This window comes from Bactrocera oleae, chromosome 5, assembly GCF_042242935.1.
Source record: "Bactrocera oleae isolate idBacOlea1 chromosome 5, idBacOlea1, whole genome shotgun sequence".
NCBI classification, from domain to species: domain Eukaryota; kingdom Metazoa; phylum Arthropoda; class Insecta; order Diptera; family Tephritidae; genus Bactrocera; species Bactrocera oleae.
The window spans coordinates 6,951,985-6,977,944 of NC_091539.1; the positions used below are offsets into that span (position 1 = coordinate 6,951,985).

General features: G+C 32.4%; 1 protein-coding gene and 1 long non-coding RNA gene across 5 annotated transcripts in view; one reads left to right on the top strand and one right to left on the bottom strand.

The window, feature by feature from the left end:
• Ork1 (open rectifier K[+] channel 1) overlaps positions 1-25,960 on the bottom strand; it is a 34,554-nt gene that overhangs the window by 6,994 nt on the left and 1,600 nt on the right. Inside the window, exons 1-2 of one of the 4 annotated variants that reach the window (XM_014231146.3) lie at positions 24,401-24,541; positions 6,461-6,652 (exon numbers count right to left, since the gene is read on the bottom strand). The exons of 2 other annotated variants lie outside the window; for them this stretch is intronic. In XM_014231146.3, coding sequence (XP_014086621.2) covers positions 6,461-6,602 — 142 coding nt within the window. In that variant the 5' untranslated portion in view covers positions 6,603-6,652; positions 24,401-24,541. Of the gene's footprint in view, positions 1-6,460; positions 7,102-24,400; positions 24,542-25,960 lie in introns of those variants that run through there. One more of the 4 variants, XM_070110380.1, reaches the window with a different exon arrangement.
• Positions 461-24,564, top strand: LOC106615091 (uncharacterized). Its single transcript, XR_004979491.2, has 3 exons — positions 461-612; positions 698-832; positions 24,385-24,564. It is a non-coding gene; the product is annotated as an uncharacterized lncRNA (long non-coding RNA).

Sequence of the window (25,960 nt, forward strand, 5' to 3'; positions counted from 1 at the left end):
TTAAAATGCCTGACGTAAATTCGGTGTCACTACGAAAGTAGACAAAGCTATCCGAAAACTGTATCTACCTTTACAATGATCAAAACTGCAATTTACGAATCGTATTCGATTTTTATAATCAGCTCTATTCTTACATTACCTAAGCAATGTCAATTAGTTACTAATCAGATTAATTGAATTAGTTTTAGCTTACAACAAAATAGTTTAATGTAAATATGATTCTGATTCTGCTATTCTTCACCTGGTACAACTTTCGACAAAAGAAGAGCGACACTTCTTATTAAGAAGACGTGAAGGCACTACAGTCACTCATAAATATACTTATAGACATCATATAAGCAAACATGCTCGCATCAACCATGTAAACATGCACAGCTTGAGATTTACAACAATTTAAAGCAATAATCATAATAACACAAGTGACTTAGTAGTGCAATATACTTGCACTTAATCGGTGTCTTGCTTATTGTTGCTCAGTTGCTTTATTTGTGCGACAAATTGCATTTGGCAGCCACTTAACAACCACGGACATTCGAACAGCTGTTCGCCATTGTCAAAATACAACACTACTTTGATTTGTTGTCGCTTTGTCCAGGCTGTTTGTTTGCATAAGTTAAACGTTTTGCTTAAATTAGTAGCAATTTTCAGTTATTAACATTATATTTTCTTGCAATCTACTTTTTTTCTTTCTTTGTAGGAATTGCCAGGAATTGTGTGTGAATTAAGAAAACTGTAGGCGTTTATGACTGTGTAAATAATTTGAAAATTGTGCTATTTCTTTTCTTTGGAGAATTTGCATACACAAACGGAAGCAGAAAAACATGTCGCAAAGGTAATGTCGGGCGTATTTAATTAGAAAATTTTTGTAACCATTATGACCTCTGCGAACGCTTTAGAAAATAAGAATATAGCTCTAATCAACAGTTTGGCATTGCTTTCGTTGTGTTTATTAATCAAAAAATGTGCCTCAAAATTATAATTGCTTGCATTAATGATTTGACATTGGAAAACCATATAAAATGTTCAGGCGGCATTAACATAAGCAACAAATGGAGTCGGGTCTAGACACTAATTAGTTACATGAGAAAAATAATGCTAAAGCATTTTTGACCCTCAGAGCCGTTTTCCCACTAAGCTAATTAGATTAAGCGATAGGAAAATATATTGCAGGATCAATCGGTTCTCGTGGTCTTGTAATAATTTTAATAATAATAATACTAATAATTGCTGAGATCCTTAAACCTTCGCAATTTTTTTTCTGTAGCTGGATTCGTCATCCGATTGCTTTGGATCTAAAAGAAGTCACCTTCGACCAATGTTTTTGTTGTTTTATCGGCACAAAACATTTCTCAAATAGTTGTGATGAACGCTGCCGAGTTGACAGCTCTTTGGTCAGATAAAAATCCGGCTGTGCTCCGCATACGTAAACCTGACTGTCCTGTTACCTAATACCTTCGGATAGATGCATGCGTTAATGTGCTTCTGAAAGCGAACTGAATAACTTTCTTTCAAATTTACAGAAGATAAATCTTCCAAGAAAATGCTGAAGTTGCCGATAGTTTAAATTTTGAAAACTCACCTTTCGCTTAAGGACCAATTAAACTATGTAAACACCGAAGCGCAAAAGTTTATCAGGTTCAAATTCATTCTAACTAAGTTCAAATTCAACGCGAAACTAAGCCTCAGCTGGGCTTTAAAAGCAAGCAATGGCTGAGAATGAAGAAATAATGTCATTAAAGAACCTCATGAACCGAACTTCTATCTGCGAATTGCTGTTGAATTGAAACGAAATCGATCTCTTTCTGAAGTAGATTAGGTTAATGAAAAGTGGTTGTTTAACGACAGCTTCAAGCGAAAACGGGCGTGGTCGAATCGCTAATGAGTGGCTCCCCTACAAAGAGGAATCGTGTACCATCAAGACAACGCCCAGCCACACACATCGATAGTGATTCGCCAGAGACTCCAGGAGCTTGGTTGGAAAGTTCTTATGCCAACTTATAGTCTGGAACTGACACCAAGTGTGCACTACCTACTCCTGTCTATGACTAATAATTTTGCTGTTGAAAAATTCGCCTCAAGAGAAACTGGTGAAAATCGACTATCGTAGGTTTTGCCAATAGTGACGTGGTTTTCTACCTAAATTGCATTATTCTAACTATGCTAAATAAGACTTTCAATTCATTGAAAAAAAATAACATATAACCGTTTTTAAAATTTTTCCCTTCCTTTTGACTTCTACAAAAAAGTTCAAACTCTACTTTTAACGGCTAGCAGCAAACATTTTATACAAAAATTATAAAATTTTAATTTTGATACCCTTAACAGGGTGTATTAAGTTTGTCACGAAGTTTGTCACACCCTAAAGGAAACGTCGGAGACCCTATAAGGTAGAAATATAAATAATCAGCGGTAGGAACTGAGTCGATTTAGCCATGTCCTGTTTTGAGATGTTCAGTTTTTGAGATGTTGAGACACACACGTCCTTTTCTTTCCAAGAAGCTGCTCGTTTGCGAGAACCGCCGATATCGTATCACTATAGCATATAGCTACCATACAAACTGGCCGCTCCAAATCAAGTTCTTGTATGAAAAATTTTTGTATTTCACAAGATATTTTTACAAAAGTTCTCTCAAATTATTGTTTAAGACGACGCAACAACTCAGAATATATCGATCAGATCGGGCTACTATAACATATAGTTACAGTACTAACTTACAGTTCAAAGCCAACATAACGATCTTTTTATACCATTTTATGCAATAAGAAATGCACATGTGAAGGGTATTATAACTTCGGTGTAGCCAAAGCTAACGTTTTCTCTTGTTTTGTTTTGTTTTCTTTTGTTTGCATAGAACCATACATAAATTTGTTTCTGTGCAATACTATGTAGTACGCTTTATACTGCCAGCGAAGCATTTTATTTTGATTGCATTTGCGAAATATAACTGATAAGCGATACAAATACCTAATCTTAATGTCGAACAGTGAAACAACTACTAAGTCAACAAAACCAAATGAAATTAAATAAATAAAATGTCATTAAGTTATTGTAAATGTCAATAAAATGTACTTAAAGTAAAATAGGAACGTCACACTGTGAGTAAATATGTGCAAATTGAACGGTATAGCTATATGTAAATGTTTATATTTATATATAAAAACATGTGTAAGTACTTATGCACACCTAAAATTACATAAAACACAGCTGCCATACAAAATGCGCCATTTAAACGAAATTAATTAATTAAAATAAATTGGTAAAAATCGCTGATTCACTGATATTAGCTATCAGTCTGTATAATAGTATAAATTATGTATGCGGAAAATGCGATCATGCATAAAAATAGGCGACGAAAGTGAAAAGTATAAAACTGAAAGCGTTACTTGCACTTAAAATCACAGACAATATATCGATAACACGTGCAATTAAAATCGATTACAGCAAAACATGTGCTACAATTTGTTTTTCGTCTTTTTATTGTTAATTTTCACTGTCACTATGTCAGCGCATAGCCGTGACACCGTAAATACCGTTACTTCCGAAAGCCATCAATTAGTGACATCACACGAAGTGGCGGCGGCAACTACAATGAAACATATGACCAACAGACAAAAAAAAGAATGTAATGTTTAGAGGCATATTACATAGTTATTTAGAACAAGACAATGCCAGAAGATTTTGATTTTGAGCAGAGATTTATTTTGAGTGCCGCAATCTATTCACTTGAATGCGCGCACGAAGTTCTTGTGGCTAAACACACGAGCCACCAATGAAGATATAATATATAATACTTCCGCGTCAAAATACGCATACACAAACACATGCTTTGTAAGCCGAACGCCCACTTATCCCCACTAAGCGCATGATATTACAACGCCGAAGTCTCATAAATCGGCTATGCCGCTGCTCAGCAGCTTTGAGTTGTCACTTTTATGTGGTTCATTGGACATTTTGCTTAATTTACGCTACTTTAGTCGCACAGCTAAATTTCAATCAACTAAACGAGACAAAAGAAAAATTTGCAAAAAAAAAATACTGATCGTAGGTGTGTTTCACATACAAATTAATTCATGCGCGAGCAACAAAGTTCGTTTACGGAAGCGCTTTTACGACGATACATTACCGAAATAGCTGTGTTTGCAGTTTCGCTGGTCATTGGTCGTTGGGCATTCAGCCTGAATTTGCATATCATTTTAAGCAAAATACGTGTGAGTGTGGTTTACAACTAACCTACAACAATACCAACTACTTAAATAAGGGTTAGCGACAAAAATTTCAAGTTCGATGTCAATGTTTTGTTTGATTTCGTTTGCGTTTGAGCGCTCATTGATGAGTTTGTGGGTCGGTAGGTGCAGTTTGGCGTCGCTGGTTTTCAGAACTTACAATAGATTTATTGAATGTTAAGAAAATACTTCCTATAGTTCCAGTAATACCAGGCTGAACGTATCTTCAATAGACTTAGTAAAGTTTTGAACATGTATTTAATTCAATCATACCCTCAGAAGAAAGTTTTGTGCTTCAGTTGGCTTGTTATATATTTCTTCTCGTTTTAAACGCTTGTTTCTACGTTCGTTTGTTGTACGCTGAAACTGGCACTCCACGTCTCAAGACTAATTAGAGTTAATACAGGGATCCCTTATGAAATCTCGGTATAAAATCAACGACTTGAGCTTTTGTACGCTCAGAGTAGAGTCGTGTCTTTCGCTTAAATAGGGATTTATGGTCTTCGACATGTCTCTTTCTTAGTGAGAGATCGGCATTTTGACTTCGTATTATTCTTCGGTGAAAGATGTATTACTTAACCAGCACATTAAGGATCGGTGATCAAAAGCCTTGAACCCCTTGGTTTTCTATGCAATGTAAATATAATAAGAACACGTGCGATGCTAATGCACTATTCTAGAAATAACACTTTAAAGAAGAAACCACACATAAATAAATATGTAAATATTTAAATACGTCAGTAGAGATTAAAAATATCTTAAAACTTGCTATTTCTTTCCAAATTTCTCTTTTCGTTGGTCAGTTAAAAGTCTTGTGTGAAAAGTTTGATCCCACAACAAGAGCAAATATCTCAGCTAAGCGTCTGCACTAATTTGCTTAAACAAATTAGACAACTTTTATAGTTACTTTACACAAGTAATAAACGCCTGACGAAATAAACGCTAATGAATTGGATTTTTATAGTCGCACAATGAGCGCGCTCGTGAGACTGACAGTGATGTGCATACAAACTGACGTGTATCGAAGCATCGATAAACAAACAAACCCACATTCCAACAGCAGCTAGTTGTAGCAGATTATAAATAATTATTATAAAAATCAGTTGCCGAAGTGTTAACAAATTGCCAGAAGCATAGCAAATCGGGCACGAACGGCAAATATTTGCATTTCAACGGTTTGTAATGCAAATTAGGTGGATATGCATATTTTACTTGTACAAATGACTAAAATTAACCCTTTTTTTTTTTTAAATCAATTAATAAAAAACTGTGTCGCATATGCTTTGAAATGCAGTGTAAATTGCTTTAGCAATTGCCCTCGCTTTGACTCATGCACAAATTTATTCACGTTTGCATTCTTTTTACTAGGCCTCAATCAAATTGAAGATTGTGCGAATTTGAGCTTCAAATGTATTTCAAGGCGAAAAGTGGCGCGTCTAAGCCCAATATAATGTCTTAAGAACACAAAGCACTGAAGAATTAAACACTCAATCCATATTGACTGAATTCAGATGTGGAAATTTATTCAAGACAGAAACATCGATACTGAAATAAAATCTGTTAAAATCCTATATTAATTTCCCATCTCAAATAGTACAATTGTTTAAAAGAGTAAGAAAATGCAAGAAAGAAAAAAGGATCGCTCAGTTTGAATTGTTCCCCCGAAACCACGGAAATTTAATTTCGGAATCCCGAAGGTTTTTGTACTTTATTCGTTATACAATATTACTAAAATACCATAGTTTATGTAATGAATCCCGAAACCACGCGATTTTAATTTCGGGTTCCCGAAAATTTGCGGACTTTATTTTTTATTAAATATTTTATATTTTGTATAGTTTTGTTTTAATTATAATTTTAAGTTTGCTGTTAAAAAATATAACCGTTATTTTTTTATTTTAATTATAAAAATTTATCTCAGAATCTGTGAACTCTCATGAAGGTCCTTAGTAAAGTAAACTATAAACAGCTACAATATGTAACATAAACAAATTTGAGGTTAATGTATTATTTATAACTTTATTATCCCATAACGATGCTTTTCAGTGTTTATATTGATTTCAATAGAATAGATCTGTCATTTAAATAACTAAATATATACAGTTATTTGATAAGCTTAGAGGTATGTTGTTAAAAACGGCACAAATATAGTTTTTCGTGGCCCCGAAAGCTAACTTAACCAATCTCGAAATTTCGGGAATCCACATAAATTTAGCATAATTAAATTTTTACTTACCATTCATTTCAATACGTTCGCGCAGATCCGTCGCACGTTGTTGCTTCTCGATGCCATGCTCTATATGATAGTAGATGCTGGCACCGAACATCAAGTACGCTATGTAAAAGATGAGTAATAAAATCCAGCGTCGCGGCGACATAACTCTGCTGACACAATCCTGCGGCCGTTTGCGCTCGCCTCCGCAAAGCACTTTACCACGCGGAAATGCACGCAAAAGTTTGGCAAACATCAAGCAATACATATTGACACAGCGATTTTTCGACGTTTGACGAATGCAGGACAAAGCAAAAAACACAGAAGCACAACAAAAACAAATCAAATAATGCACATTTCAAATTTATTGTACACTTAAGCATGCGGCAAATCATTTGAAGGTGACGAAGGAGTTTTTAAATTTTTTTTTCAACTTTTCTTTATTTTTAAATTGAAAATTTTAATTTCAATTTTTTTTTTTGATTTCCGAATTTATTTTTATTGAACTCCCCAACAACTTGTGTAACGCTTTAAATTTTAATTTACAATTAAACGCTAGAAACGCGTTTGAGCGACGCAATATGCACATGCCGCGAGGAGTATTACGCGCAAACTGCTGACTCTGTCGCTTATAAAAGTGTATTCAAAGGCAGCGTAGATATAAGAAATTATATCAAGAGAAATAAAATCAAAGAAAATAGTAACAAAACATTCCAAATACTCCATTGTAGTAAGTGCTTAAGTATTGTTTGAAGTGAGTGAGCGCATTATCAGCGCCTTACGGCCAAGCACCTGTGCGCTGCTACACTACAACGCGTCTACGCCTGCTGCCATATAAACAGCGATATTTTGCTATTGTTTAATTAATTTTTTATTTTTTTGCTAATTGAGCGCCTTATAATTATTTGTTAATTACAAAATGTAGAGATGCGATGATATCGACCCTGCAAATCTCGCGTATTTTGTATAAATAACATAATGATGATGACGTTGCTTATGCTTATGCATACCGTTAGTTGTATGTATTTCAAGAATGTCTACATTCGCGTATCTAAGACAGGTGTGTATTTTTATTGACAAAATATAGCGAGCAATAGATTAGAGTTACTTAAAGATGTACAGAAGGTGTACACGCAGCGAAAAATTGCGCTGTTTGGCGAAATCTATTTTATGGTGGCCCAGTTCGAGGTTCATTATTAAACTTATATTGTTTAGTGATCATTATTGGCAAATAATGATAAGTTTTACTTTAAAAATATAAATTTCTGATAGTAATTTTCAATAGTGAACATAAAAAAATCGATAAGTATTGAGTAAATAGTTAGATAACTTAAAGATAATAGTGCGATAGAGGAGACACTTAATTATACTTAAATATTGATTATGTACGTTCTTCGGGAATTTTCTATTATCTATATCTTGGAACAAATTGTAAATATAAAAGAACTAAATAGACAAATTCAAAATAAAGATATATCGCTTTAATATGAAATACATATATACATAAATAATAAAATAAAAATAAACCAAATTAAAAAGAAAGAAAAACAAAACACTAAAACCTAAATGAAAAAATAAAAAACTATTACAGTTTAAATAAAAATATATATTTTTAAAAGTATCAAAAGAGTTAGATGAATAAAAAATTAATAAAACAATTTTTTTATTAAATATACGTATATATTTCAGAAATTTCTATAAAAAAAAAATATTTGCAGAAAAATTAATAAAAAAACGTTTAATAATAATTAAATTAATATAAACAAATTTTTAAAAAATATGAACGATTGTTTTTGAAGTTTTTGGAAATAAAATTAAATTTAATATTATAAAAACTAAAAGATATAAAATTAAATTTAATATTATAATTATGTAATACCAAATCATTCAATTCAAATAAAGAAATTAAATAAACACAACATAAAAAATACTGTTAAAAATTTTATGTAAATTGTCTATAAAATTATATATAATATAGTTAAAAAAAAAAATAAGTATAACTACCAAAACTAAAAAATTAAATGTGATATACAAATTAAGTAATATAACTGTTATACAATAGAAGTATGTGTATATTTAAATCAAAAACAAAATAATAAAATTAATACTTCAAAAATGGACGTAGGTAAATTATTAAAATATACAGATATGTATATTAAATTGTTTTTGAAATTTTTGGAAAAAAAATTAAGCATAAATCACAAAAACTGAAAGATTAAAAAATTCGAATATATAAATAATACAATACCAAATTACTCAATAAAAATGGAAATAAATTAAAATAACAATAAAATAAAAAATTGATTGTTAAAACTTTTTTGTAAATATATATGCAGTAAATTTTATTCATTAGAAAATGTATTTGTTAAAAGTTAAAATTTAATTTTTTTTTTCTAAACAATAAAATGTGAATTTAAAACATATTATAATCTGATAAATATGAAAAAATGCCAATTTTATTCAATAAGTTAAAAAAATAAAAAATAATAAATTAAAGAATTTGTCGAATTTTAAAATTAAGTATAACCATATGATGATGCTCACGCTAGCTTAAAAAAATAGCTCTAATAAACCATAATTAATCAACCGCTTTTCGAAAGTTAAGTCGAACTTCCAAGTTGAACGGACCTGTAGCTAAGTACACAATCATTCATATTTTTAGAAGCTTTAAATTTTTTGTTAATTTATCTATAAATAAGAATTTCTTTCTCTATTACTTACAGTCATAATCTGCAAATACACATATACGTAAATCACAATATTATAAAGTCAAATACTCAGCACTAACCAATTCAAGTATCATACCAGAAGGTTACTCATACGCCGTGTAAGCTCAAAGCCTGGTTTAGAGTTTACATTACATAAATACTCAAAATAGCTTAAATATTAAAATTTTAAATATTATTATATGTTTTATTTTACAATGCTTAAAATATAATAATTTTTTTTTATAAGAAAAAAAAGTAAATCAAATATTTTCGGGTATTAAAAATTTTTCTGAGTGTACCCAAATGTGGATGATATATCACCAGAACAACTGTTACATAGCAATTAAATATCAAAAACTCCAAATATCGATAAGGCATGTGGCTAATTGAAGTGCACAATGTTGATTATGTATTTATTAAATACTATATGTACTTTATATATATAGATAATATATACATACATTTAAATTTTTTATAATTTTTTAAATGGAAGAAAAAAATTTGTTAACAGATTAAATTTGATTTATCGCTGCATGTTGCAGATATGAGAAAAGTTATACCAAAATTCCTAGATTTTCTCTCTCTAAAGCTTTGAGGAACAAAGAGAGATTTTTCTTTGCTTTTCATAGAAAATGGTTTACTTAGCCATGAAGATTCAATATTTACTATTTTTATATCTTAAACAGTAGTTTACCGCGAAGTTTTTAACACCCACAAGGAAACGTCGGAGAGCCTATAAAATATATACATATATACAAATGATCAGTGGGAGGAGCTGAGTTGGTTTAGTCATGTCCGTCTGTCTGTATATACTTGAATTAGTCCCTTAAGACAATCAAAATCATGTCCTTGCGTGAAAAACTTTTTTATTTAACGAGATATCTTCAGAGAATTTGGCAGTGATACAGTTTCCGAACAAATTATTTAGATCGGACCACCACAGCATGTAGCTGCCATACAAACTGACCGGTCATAATCAAATTCTTGTATAAATGATTTGTATTTGTGAAGGGTATTATAACTTCGATACCACCGAAGTTAACGTTTTTTTATTGTTTATTATAATGCAATGTCTTTTGTGCGGAGCTGTGTTAAGGAATTCAAAGGAGTTTTATTATTATTATTATTTAATTGAAATGACCACAACGTAAAAATGAAGATTGTTTTAAATTATTCTATGTTTTTGTTGTTGTAGAACTGTTTAATATAGCGGTATATAACTCTTGTCAGCACTCTCAAGTACCACTTTAATCTAAGACGTGATTTGAGAGAAAGAAAAAAGTGATAGCCACGCACTTTTAAAGTATATATATTAATTTTCATTATCCAGTCTGCAGTAAGAGCTAAGTATACCTATTCAAATATCATCGATTTATCGAATTTGCACTAAAAATCTGACAAACGTATGATAGTTGTCGGGAAAATGCTATACAAAGCACTCAACTTTATCTTTAGAACAGAAAAAAATTAGCTCTTAAAGCCATTTATTAAACACATTGTAAATTTGTATACCCACGGTCTTCGAAGAAAACGAATTAGACGCTAATCAAACTCAAAAATTGTATTTCTACAAAATTTATATAAGTATGTATGTATTAAAAGCGTAAAGAACATATTGTGCGAACATAACCCACATAAAAAAATAAATATTATATATACGCATGCTTACACGTTCTGTTAATTCTTCTTCAACTTGGAGTAATCACATAGTTGCTATATTTCTTTTGATGACGTACTTGTATGTCTGATACCAGGCATTTTGTGCCTCACCTGGCGGCAGATTAGAATTCAAGTAATTAACCAATTATTAAAGTAGTTAATTGCTTTTTTATAACCTGTTTACTGATATCTCGCACAAAATAAAGATTACTAGAGAGGAATACGCTTTGCTATGATTTATTGGTATGGAATATTTCGGCGCAGATAGGAGCATAAAAACCAGTGATTTATATGTAGAAGAGTGTTTTGATTGGTTACGTTATTTTTAGTTGTTGTTTTGATTTTTTATAACTTAAGTGATTGGTTTGTAGAATTGATTAATTACAGAAACTTCATGGAGTCAAGGAGAAATGGAACAAATTGTGTTTTTTTTTATGAATTAGACATGACGTACAGAATTTCGTGATAAGGAGACATATTATAACAGCAATAATGAATAATAGAACTAGAACGATTTTAAATTAGTCACTCATTCGGAAAAAATGAGGCTACGTCCGTCCACAATCCGTTATTATGCTTAACCCTACGCTCGTTGGAGCCATCATTTGGTAATGAGTTAATCAATTACTTGGGGAGCCATCTTTCAACAGAAGGGCTTTACGTTAGCGCTGTTCCGAGATTTCTGAATCGGTAAACGCCGAAAATAACATAAAATAAGTAGAAGAAAATAAAGTCGAGCGGAAACCCATACACCCGATTGCGATGAGCTTATTTTAGTCTGAGTGCCGTGATATATCGAATTTCCTGATAAGGAGACATTTTTTATATTATACTACTATACTCTGAACCGATAGATGAGAGATCCTTTAATTTTTAGTAAGAACTTCTGCGAACTCGAAATTTCGTAACACTAATGAATACTCCAAAGCTTTCATACTCTCTGATACAGTAGCTTATAAGTAAAGCTCTTTGAAGTGCGCGTGTTAAGCTTTTAAGTGTTCGATAGCTTTACTTCAACATATTGCTCCTACTAGCTTGCTATCGAACGCTAAGTAAGCTTCTCTGAATAGCCTTCTGCAACGATCGCAATTACATAACTTTATAGCGTATATTGATTGTTCAGCAAGCAATGAGTATTTGTAAACAATAGCTCATCTTATAAATACATGAAATTGGATACAAACATATTATTCTGCGTGATAAGCGTGTTCATTTCAAAATATGCGCGCATACCTATAAGTAGTAGCCGCTTAAAGTCTTAAAGGCTCACACTTATCATTTAATAATCGATAGCTCACGAGTATGGGCCAAGCACTCGCATCGACTAACGATAACGTAATGATATTCTCAAACTCGTGCTTGCATTTATACAATATTATGAAGCGCTTAACGGATGATAAAAAGCACACTTAAGTAATACTTGTAAATATCCATAACATATGTATACGCGCTTGTAAGCAATAAATATTAGTATAAATAAATGAGCGATGACGTTGACGTTAATCATTGAATTAAGGAAAATAACAGTGATGAGAGGAAAATTTCGGTGTGCGATTGCGTGAATTTATAAGAGTGTAGTGTAAATAAAATTGAGTATATTTTGCAAACTTTCTTTGAGATTTTACTTTTTTAAAACGAAATGCATGAATGGCACTCTAGATAGGCGAGAATTTGAAGGTGTAAATACAAATATAATTTTTGTAATTCTTACATGATTTTTTTCCTGCACTTTTTATACTACAGAATTTATCGGTTTCCAGGCGTTAAAATTTATAAAGAAATCCCATTCATAACTCTTGAAGAAAATAAGTACTTATCAAGAACATGTTTAGTTTCTGTTATCAATTTCTCGAATGTCATATGTTAAGTTTGAAATTTCCAGAAATGCAGTGTTTAATTCTTATAATAACATTATCATAAACGTGAATATACAAGTGGCGTTATAAGTCGTTAATTTTTCGAGTGCAAGTACAGTTATGCTTAGGTAAGCACGTGCTAAATACTGCAACAAGGACAGAAAAGTAAATATATTTTTCCAGTAAAAATAACTATTAAAACTACTTTAAAACACACAGATAACATAACTTCGATATTAGCAGTAAAAACATTTCAACCTCAGGACTTGAAGACCTTAGGTCTTGTAAGGATTGAAATCTTATGAAATCCACTTGTGTCAAAGGTCATACGACGACAGTGGTTTCTTGAAAACTGTATTTTTTATAACGGATTCAAACTGCAGGTCGAATATAAAGCTAGAAGAAGTATCGATGACCGCCCTCAGCTCTGGTTTGTCCAAGTAATTGCTTCGATACGTAGAAACTATAAAAATAAGACACCGAAAACAGTTCATCACCTATGCAGACAAATAGTTTTATCGATATTCCGATCATTCGACTTTCAAAGTAAAAAATCGTATAAAGATTAAATTATTTCTAATAAAAATGTCCACACTATTGAGAAAAAAATGTTAGCGGCGCTTGAAATTACCATTTAAGGCAGAAAAAGTAAGGGCTACATACATATGTAAAATATGTAAACCAGCAAAAATCGGATAAAGATAAGTAAAGATTTTAATTTTAAATACCGGATTGAAAAATAAAAAAATGTTAATCAAAAGTTTATAATTAAAAATTAAAAAAAAAATTGTTTTAGAACTTTAAATTATTTCACGCCTGCAATTTTATTTTTTAAACCAAAATTTTTAATTTGCTAAATTCGCAACTCTGATTTTAAACAATGTAAACGCAGCATAATCACGAATAAATTTTAAATTATTCACGCCTGAAATTTTAATTTTTATTCAAAAATTTTTTAATTCGCAAAATTTGCAACCCTGATTTTAAACAATGTAAACGGAGCGTAATCACGACTAAAGTTGATTCAAAATTGAACATTTTTTAATAATAAAAACCTGTTACTACCTTTTTATGTTTTTAGAAAATGAAAAATTTGCAAATCTTTTTTGCTACTTTTACTATTGTAAGGATCACTTTATTTAACATTCAAATTTTGTTAAAACTATTATTTTCTATGTATTTATCGAGTGTCCCCCGTTCATAGTATATGCGATAAGGCGTGATTTTCCAAACTTTCCTGGCACATATTGTCAGCTCCACCGCTTATTAGCATTTGTTTGACATTTATTTGACAAAATAACGAACGGTAATTCCCCTCACAGCGTAACAACGCGATACCTTTTTAGCGACTTACGTTCAAAAATTAGTAACTGCGGTTTCGTTTTTTGTTTTTGTTGCAAATTTCTTGAAAAAGAAGTGAAAAATTAAATCTCAGTGGCGTCAGTTGACAACTTTGTAAACAAAACAAACACGTTAACGAGAATGCGCATGTTTGTATGAGTGTATGTATGTAAGTGTACTTGTATTTATATGCACAAGTGTCAATGCAATTTGCGAGTATTTCTATACGTGATCAGCGCTAAGTTGTTTTTATTAGCGGCGTTTTCGACGACATTAAGCTAAATTAGAGTGGCAAAGGAAGTGCATATTTGAGATTAAAAAGTTTGTTTTTACCAACGGGAAATGCAGAAAATAGTTTAAAAATATAGTTAATTTAAAGTTGCTATGTGTAAATATATTTATTTTATAAACAAAAAACGATAAAATACGAGTATATATTTTTTCTTACCACCCACCACTTAGCCAACAGATGCTTAATTTTTTGTCAAAAATAATCAGTAGTATATAAGTAACATATGTACATACATACAAACATTTTTTCACCTGCTTATATTTCCTCATTCAATTATGATATTCAACGATATTTGCATTATTCTTATGACATATTTGTTGTGTCAACTAGACACTTCTGCATATTTACACATACAATAACAAACATACAAACATATGCACACACATACACATTTAACTACCGAAATTTTCGTGTGAATTCCGCAATTTGTCACATGTAATTTAAATGATTAGCAGTTAAAAAAATATCAAAAAAAAACAACTTCAATAAATAAAAACGTCTTGTAAATAACGGATAAACGTAAATAAGCTCATTGATCGTGATTTTTTCGCAGAAAAATTATGGCCACAAATAAAATGACAAAAGACCGGTAGCACTGCAGTGAATTATTTTTTATAAGCAAAAGTAAACAGCTTTTACGTGCATTTATTTCAAATTTGTTAATAATCTTTGATAATAGAAAAGTGCACATACATATGTACATATGTGCAGATTAGAAAAAGAAGAAATCCTTAGGCGCAGTGCACGCTGTAGCAAAAATTCGTGATTTCGACAAATGTCAAAATGACACAATTAAAAATGGAACAAGAAGCTAGAATACCCCTTACAATTGCGTTTTTATAGCTTAAAATGTTATAAAAAGAGCTGAAAAATTTATTTGCAGATTGTAGCGTTGCCTTAGACCCTTGCATACAAGGGTTTATTTATCATCTATGTGCTATAGTAGTCCGATATCGGCGTTTCCAAAAAATGAGCAGCTTCTTGTGGAGAAAAGAACGTGTGAACAATTTCAAACCGATATCTCAAAAACTTGGGGACTAGTTGGGGTATATACGGACAAACGCACATGGCTAAATCAACTCAGCTCGTTGTGCTGTTAATTGATCTTTAGTGATAAAAATCATATATAAATATCTAACAAGATATCTAACCATGAAAAGACTAAACTTAACAATAAAAGCAGTAGAAACGCTCCAAGCCCATTTCAAAGCTCAACCACGTGTTTGCAATAAAACAGCGTACACAAATTTATATTAAAAAAAATTATCGTATTATCGATTATGGTGTACTAAATAATCTGAGACTAACCATAAATGATGTTTTGAACAAAAATTTAAAATTAAAACACCCACATATGGTAAACTGTACGTCCCGACGTTCGAAAGTGTCAATTAAATTAATTATAAAACAATATAAAATATTTTTAGCCAAAACAAAGCCGCAGACATGGCTTTCGTTATACATTTTCATTAAATAATTAACAAGTGTTCGTTAAATTGTAGTAGCGATGGCACAATATGATGTTATATGCACTATATATAAAAATATATGTGAATTTATTATTTGGGCTCGACAGAAAACTTTCCAGCATAACCTACACCCTTTCATAAGAAATTGAAAAATAAGTAAATAATGAAATATTTACTTAAGATTAATTAGCTAAGTAAATAAACTTTATGGAAAAGTTTTAAAAAAGGCGTTGTCTTGTCGGTTTCTGTTTTTAATCATTTTAAAGGAGTTTTATCTTTTATTTTATCTACAAGTTATTAAAAAAAACACGCCTCTAAGATGTAGTGGAAATTTTATTAAAATATATATCTTTTGCATTTATCAGTTAAAAGATATATTATTTACGTATGTTATAACCAACAAATTATGTCTGCGCGGCAACAAACAGCCGACATAAGGAGTGTTCAATATGAAAATCGATTATTATCGATAGATTAATAAGTGATAGCTGCTCTAATAGTGAATAATAAAATGAGTAATACAACACATTTTAAAATTAATATTTCTAAATTTTTAAAAGCACACTAAAATAATTAACGAAACAATTATACAAAAAATGTTTACTGACTAAATACGCTGTGTCAAAATATTTAATTTTTTTTTGGTGTATTTATTCTAAGCGCGCTGATATCAATGTTGTCAAAATGTATCAGTAAATAATAAAGAAAATTATGTATTTAAATGCTTATTTGCTAAATTTAAATTTACTTTAGAAAATTTGATAATTTAGAAGTACATTTACTAGCGAAGTAGCAATATACTTCCAAGTAAACATTATTATACCCAAATGATATAGCAATTTACGGTGTTAGCTAAATTTATTTAAAATAAATAATTGAAACTAAATATTTAAAAGAAAGAAGACAAGAACAAACAGATGATTGCGGTGCTGATAACTCGACGCTGTGTCGAAACTAAGTAACTCTGCACAATAACGTACCCATTAAGAAGAAAAAAAAATGTATTGTGAAACAATAGAACTCTCCAAATTAAGAAGCGAGCTGTACTGCGCTTCACAAAAACATCGCGAATATAAACAATTTGGACTATATATGTAGTTACATAATAGATTTACTAATAGAGGCGCTTACTACAAAAAAAACCTATGCAAAAGCGTAAAATCTACATAACCGCCTATCAGTGAATATTAGAACTAAGACTGCGCGCACACACGGACGCTTTTGTCGCTCATTATAGGTAAATTCTGTTTTGGTAACACTCAGTGTGTTCAAAAGAGCCACACAAAGACACATACGAGCAAGAGCGGCAAGGTCCCTTCGCCTTTCTTTGTCGTTCCCTCGTCTACAAAAAAATCGGTTTGGACAACAAAAAACTCCGTGTGCGAACGCAATCTAAGAAAACAAAAATCTGTAGAAGTTTGTGGGCCCAAGATAGGACTGAGCGCTCTATAAATGCCTATATAGTGTACCAAATGTATACTCAGTGACTTCGTAAGAACTCGGCTACATTAAAGTGCACAGTTATTTCAAATATTTTAGCGATTCGAATTGAAGTTAACTCCTCAATAATACTGTAATAAAGCTCATGCTTTCTTCACATTATATTTGCTGAACAAAGAAAGTTTGCTATAAATAAATCACATGGTCGCTGTTCTACATACTTTTTTACAATTTTTAAACGTTCTTGCAAGTAGCCGTTTTTTGTATGCATATATATATGTATTTCCTAGTTACCGCATCGCATTAATTAATCGCTTTACAACACCAGCGATTGCGACGACAGCTTATCAATACTTCAAGCAGGTCAATGAACAGTAGTTAATGATACTGTTACTTTAATTATTGTAAGTATTATTTATTACTGTTATACTTGCTATTAAGTGTCAATAGTGGTATTTTTTTTTTGTTTTTTTTTTTTGTTAATGAGTCAAGGTTGACGCTTAAAGAAAAATTATATATGAAGCTAAGGTAACACTTTAGTCTTTTCTGGTGGAACAAGAAAAAGCGTTAACTTTGATCGCACCGAGGCTATAATATGCTACACAGGCGCATTATCTATAGCATAAAAGAGGATAAAAAGAGCTTTATATTGATTTTGTTAGGTGAGTGGGTATGGCAGCTATATGCTATAGTGGTCCGATCTGAACAATATGTTCGGAGATAATAGCATTGTCTTGAACAATAATCTATGTCAAATTTCGTGATTTGGATCGGTTAGCGATCCCGACAAATGAGTATATTTTTTAGGGTCTCCGACATTACCTGCTGGATGTTACAAACTGTGTGGTAAACTTAATATACCCTGTTCAGAGCATGATTATATAAGCTGAGCTTTCATTTTACTATTTTTGAATGAAAAAAAATGTGCATGAACAAAAGTAATTCCTCATCGCACTAATATGATTTCTATTTATTACATAGTTCATTTTTGCATATCTTTTAACGCCAACTCTACCATTACGCTGATTGCTCTTTAAATTTAAAAAATAAGTTTAAGAATCGGCCCATTCTATTATGGTGCTACAGCATGCATACTACAACATTTACGCTGACCATGCGCTAGCCCATTCTCTAGTTGGCAATGCGCATAAATCACAATTTAGCACAAATCAACTCATACTTAATCGTATTGCACACATTTCGAGTGTCAATTTAGCGTAAACTTCGATAAGATTGCCCCAGTTTGCGTTGGTCTAACCCATATGCCACGCCGCGCTTGCCGGCCTGCCTACCAGCCGCCCACTTGCTTGATCAACAGCTAAGCTGTTGGCGGCAAACGACACTGATATCATAACTTGAGCATTGCAATTTGATTACAGGTATATATTTGTATTGACGCAATTACACATGTAATTCAACTTTGTTGTTATAACTTTTAATTTTTATTTATTTATTTTTTAATATGTGTGCATACTTGGTGATATATTTTACTTGCAGTACTTTCAATACAAAATACTACACAAACACTTGTCTCTCACGTGCATTGTTGGCACTTAATTAGTGGTGCACAAAATTTATGTTATTCATAAATTTAAATGCAGCACGCGGCCAACTATTATAGGCTGTGCAGTAGCAACAACAAAATAAGTTAAAAAAGTCTTGTCCCCCGCAAAATCCGTAAAATCAAGTTCAACGCCAAATCATACGCTATAATAGTAATGAACAACACAAAGTATACACACACACACGCACACATCAGTTATGATTGATTGTTTACAAATAAACTTGTAAATAATTCATATTTGCATACTCTAACACTTGAAGTTTAAATGCCAGCGCTTTGTTTTCGCAAGCAGGATTTGTATTGGCTTTAGCGCTTCTTTTGCTATTTAAATTTGACAGCATGCCTTGTAAGCACAGGTGAGTATGAGTCGATAACGCACATATGGTATATGAAAATAATCGATCGACTATTAATGCATGCACAACAATAGATTGCTTAGACGTACAATGTTACAAACAGTTATATACTTAAGCCTGGATTTTCTGGTTAATTTATGTGTTTGCATATATGTTTGTTGGTGAGTTTTGGCTATTATGACGTTGGCATTTGGCATAGTGCTGAAAGCATGACCTTCGTCGGGGCATTAACTCGGTTCGGTAAAGGTATAAATAAAAACGCTGTTTGCATAGCAATTGAGCCGAGAATGCATGAATATTTTTATACGCTGGCAAAGAGGAAGTATCAATGAGAGTGGCTACCAAATGGAGTAGCAAATACTAATACCTACTATGCGTTATTTATGTAAATACTAGTTAAATGTCATCAAAATCGCAATGGTGTAACGAATGATGAGAGAGAGAATAAAATGAAAATACACTTTTTTAAAAATTTCCTAAATATAATAAATTAATTTTGATTTTACGTAATATACTTAATACCCTTCACAAATAAAAAAAAGTTGCCATAAAAGAACTTAATACTGATCGGCCAGTTTGTATGGCAGCAACATATTTATATGCTATAGTAGTCCGCTACGAACAATATGTTCAAAGATTGTGGCATTATCTTAAACAAAACAACATGACAAAGATATCTCGTTAAATAAAAAAGTTTTCCGTGCAAGAAATTGATTTTGATCGATCATTTTGTAAGGCAGCTATATGTTATAGTAGTTCGATATCGGCAGTTCCGACAAATAAGCAGCTTCTTAGAGAAAAAAGGTAGTGTGCAAAATTTCAGTGCGTTAGATTTTGCCTAATGATCATAAACCGATAATTAATCGATCATTTGAACGAATGTGCTTTACAATTAATAACGGCAATTAAACCGTTTTAATTAATATATTCATATAATACAATGTGACGCCTTTTCAAAGCCATCAATCAGCTGATTGTGTCGCTGCTTTCGTTGGCAATATTTAACTCCTATTTATTCCTTCAACGATTTGCTGGTAAGTACGGCGAGTATGTTAATATTTATAATATCAACAACGCAAATATTTAGACAAATCACATTTTAATAATAATCATATAACATAAAAGGTAATATCGAATAATTGTGTATGTAAGTGTGCGAACAAGCTCATAATTGATGAGCATAGCGGTATTAAATTCAAACCAGCGTATTTATCGAAACAGTAATACAGTAAGCAGGCAGATTAGTTTTTCAAAATGCCATTGGCAAAGTTGCTATGGCGAAATTATAAGTATGGTTGCTGAATGTATAGCAAAAATACTCGTTTTTCATTTCGGTTTTAGTAGAAAAGCTCTAGGAAAAGTTGTGTCTTTGGTCTTAAACTCTTTTCTTCGTGGTAAACCCTCTCCATTATATAAGCTTAGTGAGTCGTTGGTTCGATTTACCACTCTTCTAAATTTTTGGATATGAATTTTGATGGATTTTTAATAGCATTTCTATGAGAATATCGAGAAAGCTTTTTTGATCATTTATAACATTACCATAACAGTTACAGCCTAGTAGCTGACGAAGGCAAGGCTTTAGACTCATTCTTTTCTTTTCTAAATATCAAGTCTCTGCTTACTCTCTCTCATCACTAGAAGTCTTTGAATACAAAAAATCAATTGCTTTCACTGAATTTTTGCCCAATCACTGTCAAAAGCACACAACATAAATAAGATTCATAGAATTCCTTACTTATCTCATCATAGTAACAATTTAAGTGTCTTTGCTGCGTGTCAATACCACTAATTTGGCGTGTTCTCGAAACTTCTTTGACAAGTTGGTATTAAAATGTTCGTTCTGTTTTTGATAACATTACTTGTAAATCTAAACTGTCACACTTCGTACCATCATTTGACATGTTATTATCTGCTTAGATTTTTGATGTTATGAGGTGTGGGTATCACCGATGCGACGCTCAGATTTGGCTACTTGTGGCGTCAGTAAAGCTAACCATAAATTCTTTTCATTTAATTTTGAAAACTATATGGCGCAGTCGTTGAGTAAGTCTCCATGAAATGATAAAGTGTGTGGTTCTAAAGGTAGAAAAACATAGCAATAGACGATTCTGAACAATTTTTTATACAAATTTTTCCAGTCTAACTTGATATTAGTTCAAAGGCGGCTTCAAGCTTCCAATATAAAGAAAAATGCACACCAGTATCGTGGATCTGAGTTTAATATTATAATATGAATTATTAAATTTTCGAATTTCTGGTAATGCGGTTCCCGTTTTTGATGAACCATTTATGAGCTTTAAATGCGTGGATACCTCAGAAGCGCTGCCTGAAAATGTAAACATTAATTGTTAAATTAATCCTTTTAGCCATTTAGCCATAGTAGGTTTTCAATGTTGTTGTTGTAATAGCGGCAGAAACCATTCTCCAAATAATAGGGAGAACATAACCGAGTACACATTCCTTGGTCGGATATAAAACCGAGTTCGTTACGGTTACTTAGATCAGATTTTCGTGTCAACGGCTTGTCAATGCCTTTGGAACTGCTTGGTTTACACGAAAGATTTATGGGTTTTAAGTTTATGATATTTATTTGTAGATCAAATCCAAGATAACGATAATACCACACTATTTAAAGGCTGTCTGATATTAATCTATAGACCGAAACCTCAGAACATTTCAAAGTTTGAGCGCAAAACGACTGAATGAGCTAGCGGTACTAAATCTCTTTTCAGAGACAAACGTAAAGTTGTCGGAACTTTTTAACTTCTTACAGAAAAAAAATATAACTGGATTCCTCCATAACCGAGCCTGCTCATTAAACGAGCTCGAGCTCTGCTACGATGAATGAGAGTACTAAAATGAAGCCAGCAACCACTGTATGCATGCTAACTGGAGTTTAATTAACAGAATCAGTAACATAAGAATGATAAAAGGAGTGAGAGCATATGACAAAATGTCATTATAATAACCTAAAAAGTGTAATACTCAGAACAGCTAATCAAACTACAGTGGAATATAAAAAAAAATAAAGGAAAGAAGAGACAAGTATTTTTGTCATACATTTTGTTTACATCACTCATTACTTGAGTGCTAATTACAAAATCGGTTAATGTAATCTTAACATATTATTAATTACATAATGATAACAATGTGTTGATATTATTAATGAGTAATTTTTAATTGTTATTGAACTGGCAGAATTCAGCCAACAGCATTTCAATATAAAAAACAACGGAAACCGGAATCGGCTTTAATGCAATGAGAAGACATTCGTCACACTTGTAAAATAAATTCAGCTGCTTTTCTAATTCGGTGTTTTGGGGTATTCTTTATTAATTACTTTCAGACGAAATGCAGATCAAGCATATTTACAGCGTTTAAGGTTTTATATACACACATACAAATCTACATATATTTGCATATATATTTACCGTCTTAAGTGAATTTAAACCGTTTATTTTTTAAAGTCAGACACATTATAAGCTTAAGGGCTCGGTTAACAGGTATTTATGCATATTTATTATTACACTTGCCAGCCACTATAACATTAATTCCATAAATAAATCGCCCACACATTGGAATCAAGCTCTTCAACTGAACTGCATATACCTATAGTATATACTATACGTAAGCCGTCTGCGGTCAGGAAAATTCGTTAACCACAGTCTTTACTTCTTGAGTACTTTTCGGTTGCTGAAAAGTTGCAATGTAGTACAGTTTCTGGCTATGCCGTTAGAGTTAGGCCACATTGAGGCGCCGCGAGCTCGCGAACTACTTACTATTTAGTGCTGAAGTCATTGCAAAGTGAAGTTCAAAGCTGACTTTGAGACTGATTACAGACGTTATCTAAAAACGAGTACCAAATAGGTAGAATAGAAGACCAGAGTCAAAAATAGGTAGAATAGAAGACCAGAGAGCTGTTCTAACAGCCGACGATAGCTTGGATGTATTTCTTAACACATTTCTGCCATCGCACGTTCGAGGTCAAAGCTAGTTGAAGCCCATGACGGAAAAGAATTGAGTTCAGTACCAAAATTGTTCTTGTTGTAGCGGCAGAAAACCTGTCTAAAGCATTGCTCCAAAGCTGTCGAGTTGACAGACCGAATAAGAATCCGCGTTCTTTCCGCTTACGTAAACCGGCTGACTCAAAACTGTTTTTCATCCCTCGTTAGACGATAAATTTGCAGTTATTGCGAGATCTTTGCTGATCTATTGTTATAACTTGGAGACTTCTTCGGGAAAAAATCAATGAGATATTTGCTGATCTATTGTTATAACTATTTGATCGCTTTAAACGTCTAAAAAAATGAAAACGTGAATGAAGTCATCAGTTTGAGAGTTTAGCTCATTTCATACTACGAAATTTGGATAAAAAGCTGCAAATTTATAAGCTATAACTGCAAAAGTTTTCACTTTTGAGGACGTTGGTGGCTGTCGTCTGAGTTATCAACCGCAAATTCTGGACTTGCACAATAAAATGTCAAAAGGTTTAGTAGTAGAAAGATGTGCTGATATTAGGCTGGTGCAAAAATTTAACGGATTTGCTGGAACGAGTAACATTTTGAACCGTCCATAAATCGGATTTCTCTTCTAGTTACTGATTAATTTACCGAAGCGAAGCAAGCCCATCTTCCGAAAAAAAATCCGTTTGTATATACGCGAACTAGTCTCTCTTCCCTCCCCTTTCGAAATTTTGCATATATTCTTTGCACCCCAAGAAGCTGCTCATTTGTCGGAGCCGCCAATAACGATACACTTTAGCATATAGCTGCCATACAAACTGACCGATCTAAATCAAGTTGTTGTTTGGAAAACTTTTTTTATTTGACAAGATATCTTCTCGAAATTTGGCATAGATTATTGTCCAAGGCTATGCTACAATCTCCGCACAAATTGTGCAAATCGTACAATTATAACATATAGCTGCCATACAAACCGAACGATCAACATCAAGTTAAACATATTTTTATACGCTTTTATGCTATAAGAAATGCACCCGTGAAGGGTATTATAAAATCGGTGCAGTCGAAGTTAACGCTTCTCCTTTTGACATACATAACGGCTAACCGCACTTTTAATTTTCAGAATAAATTCAGAAAACATTGGACTCAGTGCCACAATTAGTACTTAAGTAGATTATAGCTGAGTTTTTATGAGCTAATTTAGTACTTAAGTTGCCACGCATGTGTCGCACCTTCAAATGATTTTTTTGCACATTTTTGATTTTATAATTTTTTAAATTAAATAATTTGTTTATTTGTAGTAAATACTCAACCTACAGTGATAAAATGTCTCACACCAACTGCTGCACTGCCGCTGATCCTGCGCGTCGGCGTTAATTCCAACAATTGTGCGTGGCCAACAATGTAACCAGACTGTGTGGTTTCGTTTAAAATCTTTTTAATAATACACTTAATTTAAATAAAGTGTTAACGGCACAAAATGATAATTTTTATTATTATTTAATTGCACGCTTGTAAAACATTTAAGTAGCATTTAAAAAGTCGCAAGGCGTTAACGACTTGTAAAACAAATTGTGTTGCGCTTCTCTTATTTTTATTATTTATTTATCTGTTTTTTTTTTATTTTTTATTTTTTTTTTTTTTGTGTAATATTTATGCTGCGCTTGTGACTTTACTTGTACAAGAAATTTATATGCCGCCAAAAGCGATTTATTTAAACGTTTTCTTATATTATTTATTATTAAACAAATTCAACATTTGTAATGCCAATATTTGTATATTTGTGTGTATGTGCGTATGCACTTAGACTTGTTACTTTCACGCCTTGACACACGATTTAGCACCGATAAAGCCACACCACCCGCCGCGTCTGATTGACTTACTGGCCGTCAAATATACAGAAATATGTTTGTAGTTGCAAGCGTTCAGCGCACAGATTGATCGAGTTTTGCGTGCGTATGGACAGACAGCTCAACGCCAGGCGACGTTTACAGCTTTGTAATGAGCTGCTGCTCGTGTCGTAATGCGATTTATTTTTTTATTTTTTTTTTATTTTATAAAAATAATTAATTTTTTTTTTTGTAATTTTTTCGAATAAATAAATAAAGTTCGTATTTTTCGTAAAACTCAGACGCGTGTGTGCGCGTTGAGTCGCGTTTACGTATTAGTTGCGCGTAAGCTTGGCGGTTTAAATTTACGTATTATTATTATTATTTTTTGAGTTAAAAATGTATCACTGCAAACCGGCATACGCTCACCGGCACGTCCATCATATGACTGACCGTTTGCCAATGTGCAACGCTAACGTTAAATGAAAATTTTCTTTTTGCACAAAATCGAATATATTTAAAAAAAAAAAGAATTTTATAATAAGTAACGATAAAACGCGCTCACAACACAGATTGCTGAACCGAGTTTTCTTGACGCGCCTTTACTGTGTTGTGGCTGTTAACGTCGTTGCGCATACTGACTGCTGCTCCTAAACGCTTTACTGCTGATGTTGCTGTTGCTGATATTGGCACGACTGTGATTTGTTGCTGTTGCTGCTGCTCGATTTTCAATTTCACACCAAGTAGCGCTGAGCATTGCTGCCGCTCTATATAGCTGCGTACGTGTTAGTGATTGAGTTGTTATTATTGTATATTCGTTACATAGCGTTAGGGGAAGTAACGTTGGCGATCACAATCGCGATCGCACGCATACACACGTAAGCGCATAACACAGGCGCAGAAGTGAGCAGCGCGCGTAGGTGTCACAATAATGCTTTCGCGCACACTCACACACAAAAAGCGGCGCACACATTTTGTTTAACGCTGCAGCTAAAGTCGATCGCGGCGCGATTTAAAATGTCGAGCAAAAGCGCTATTGCTTACAGGC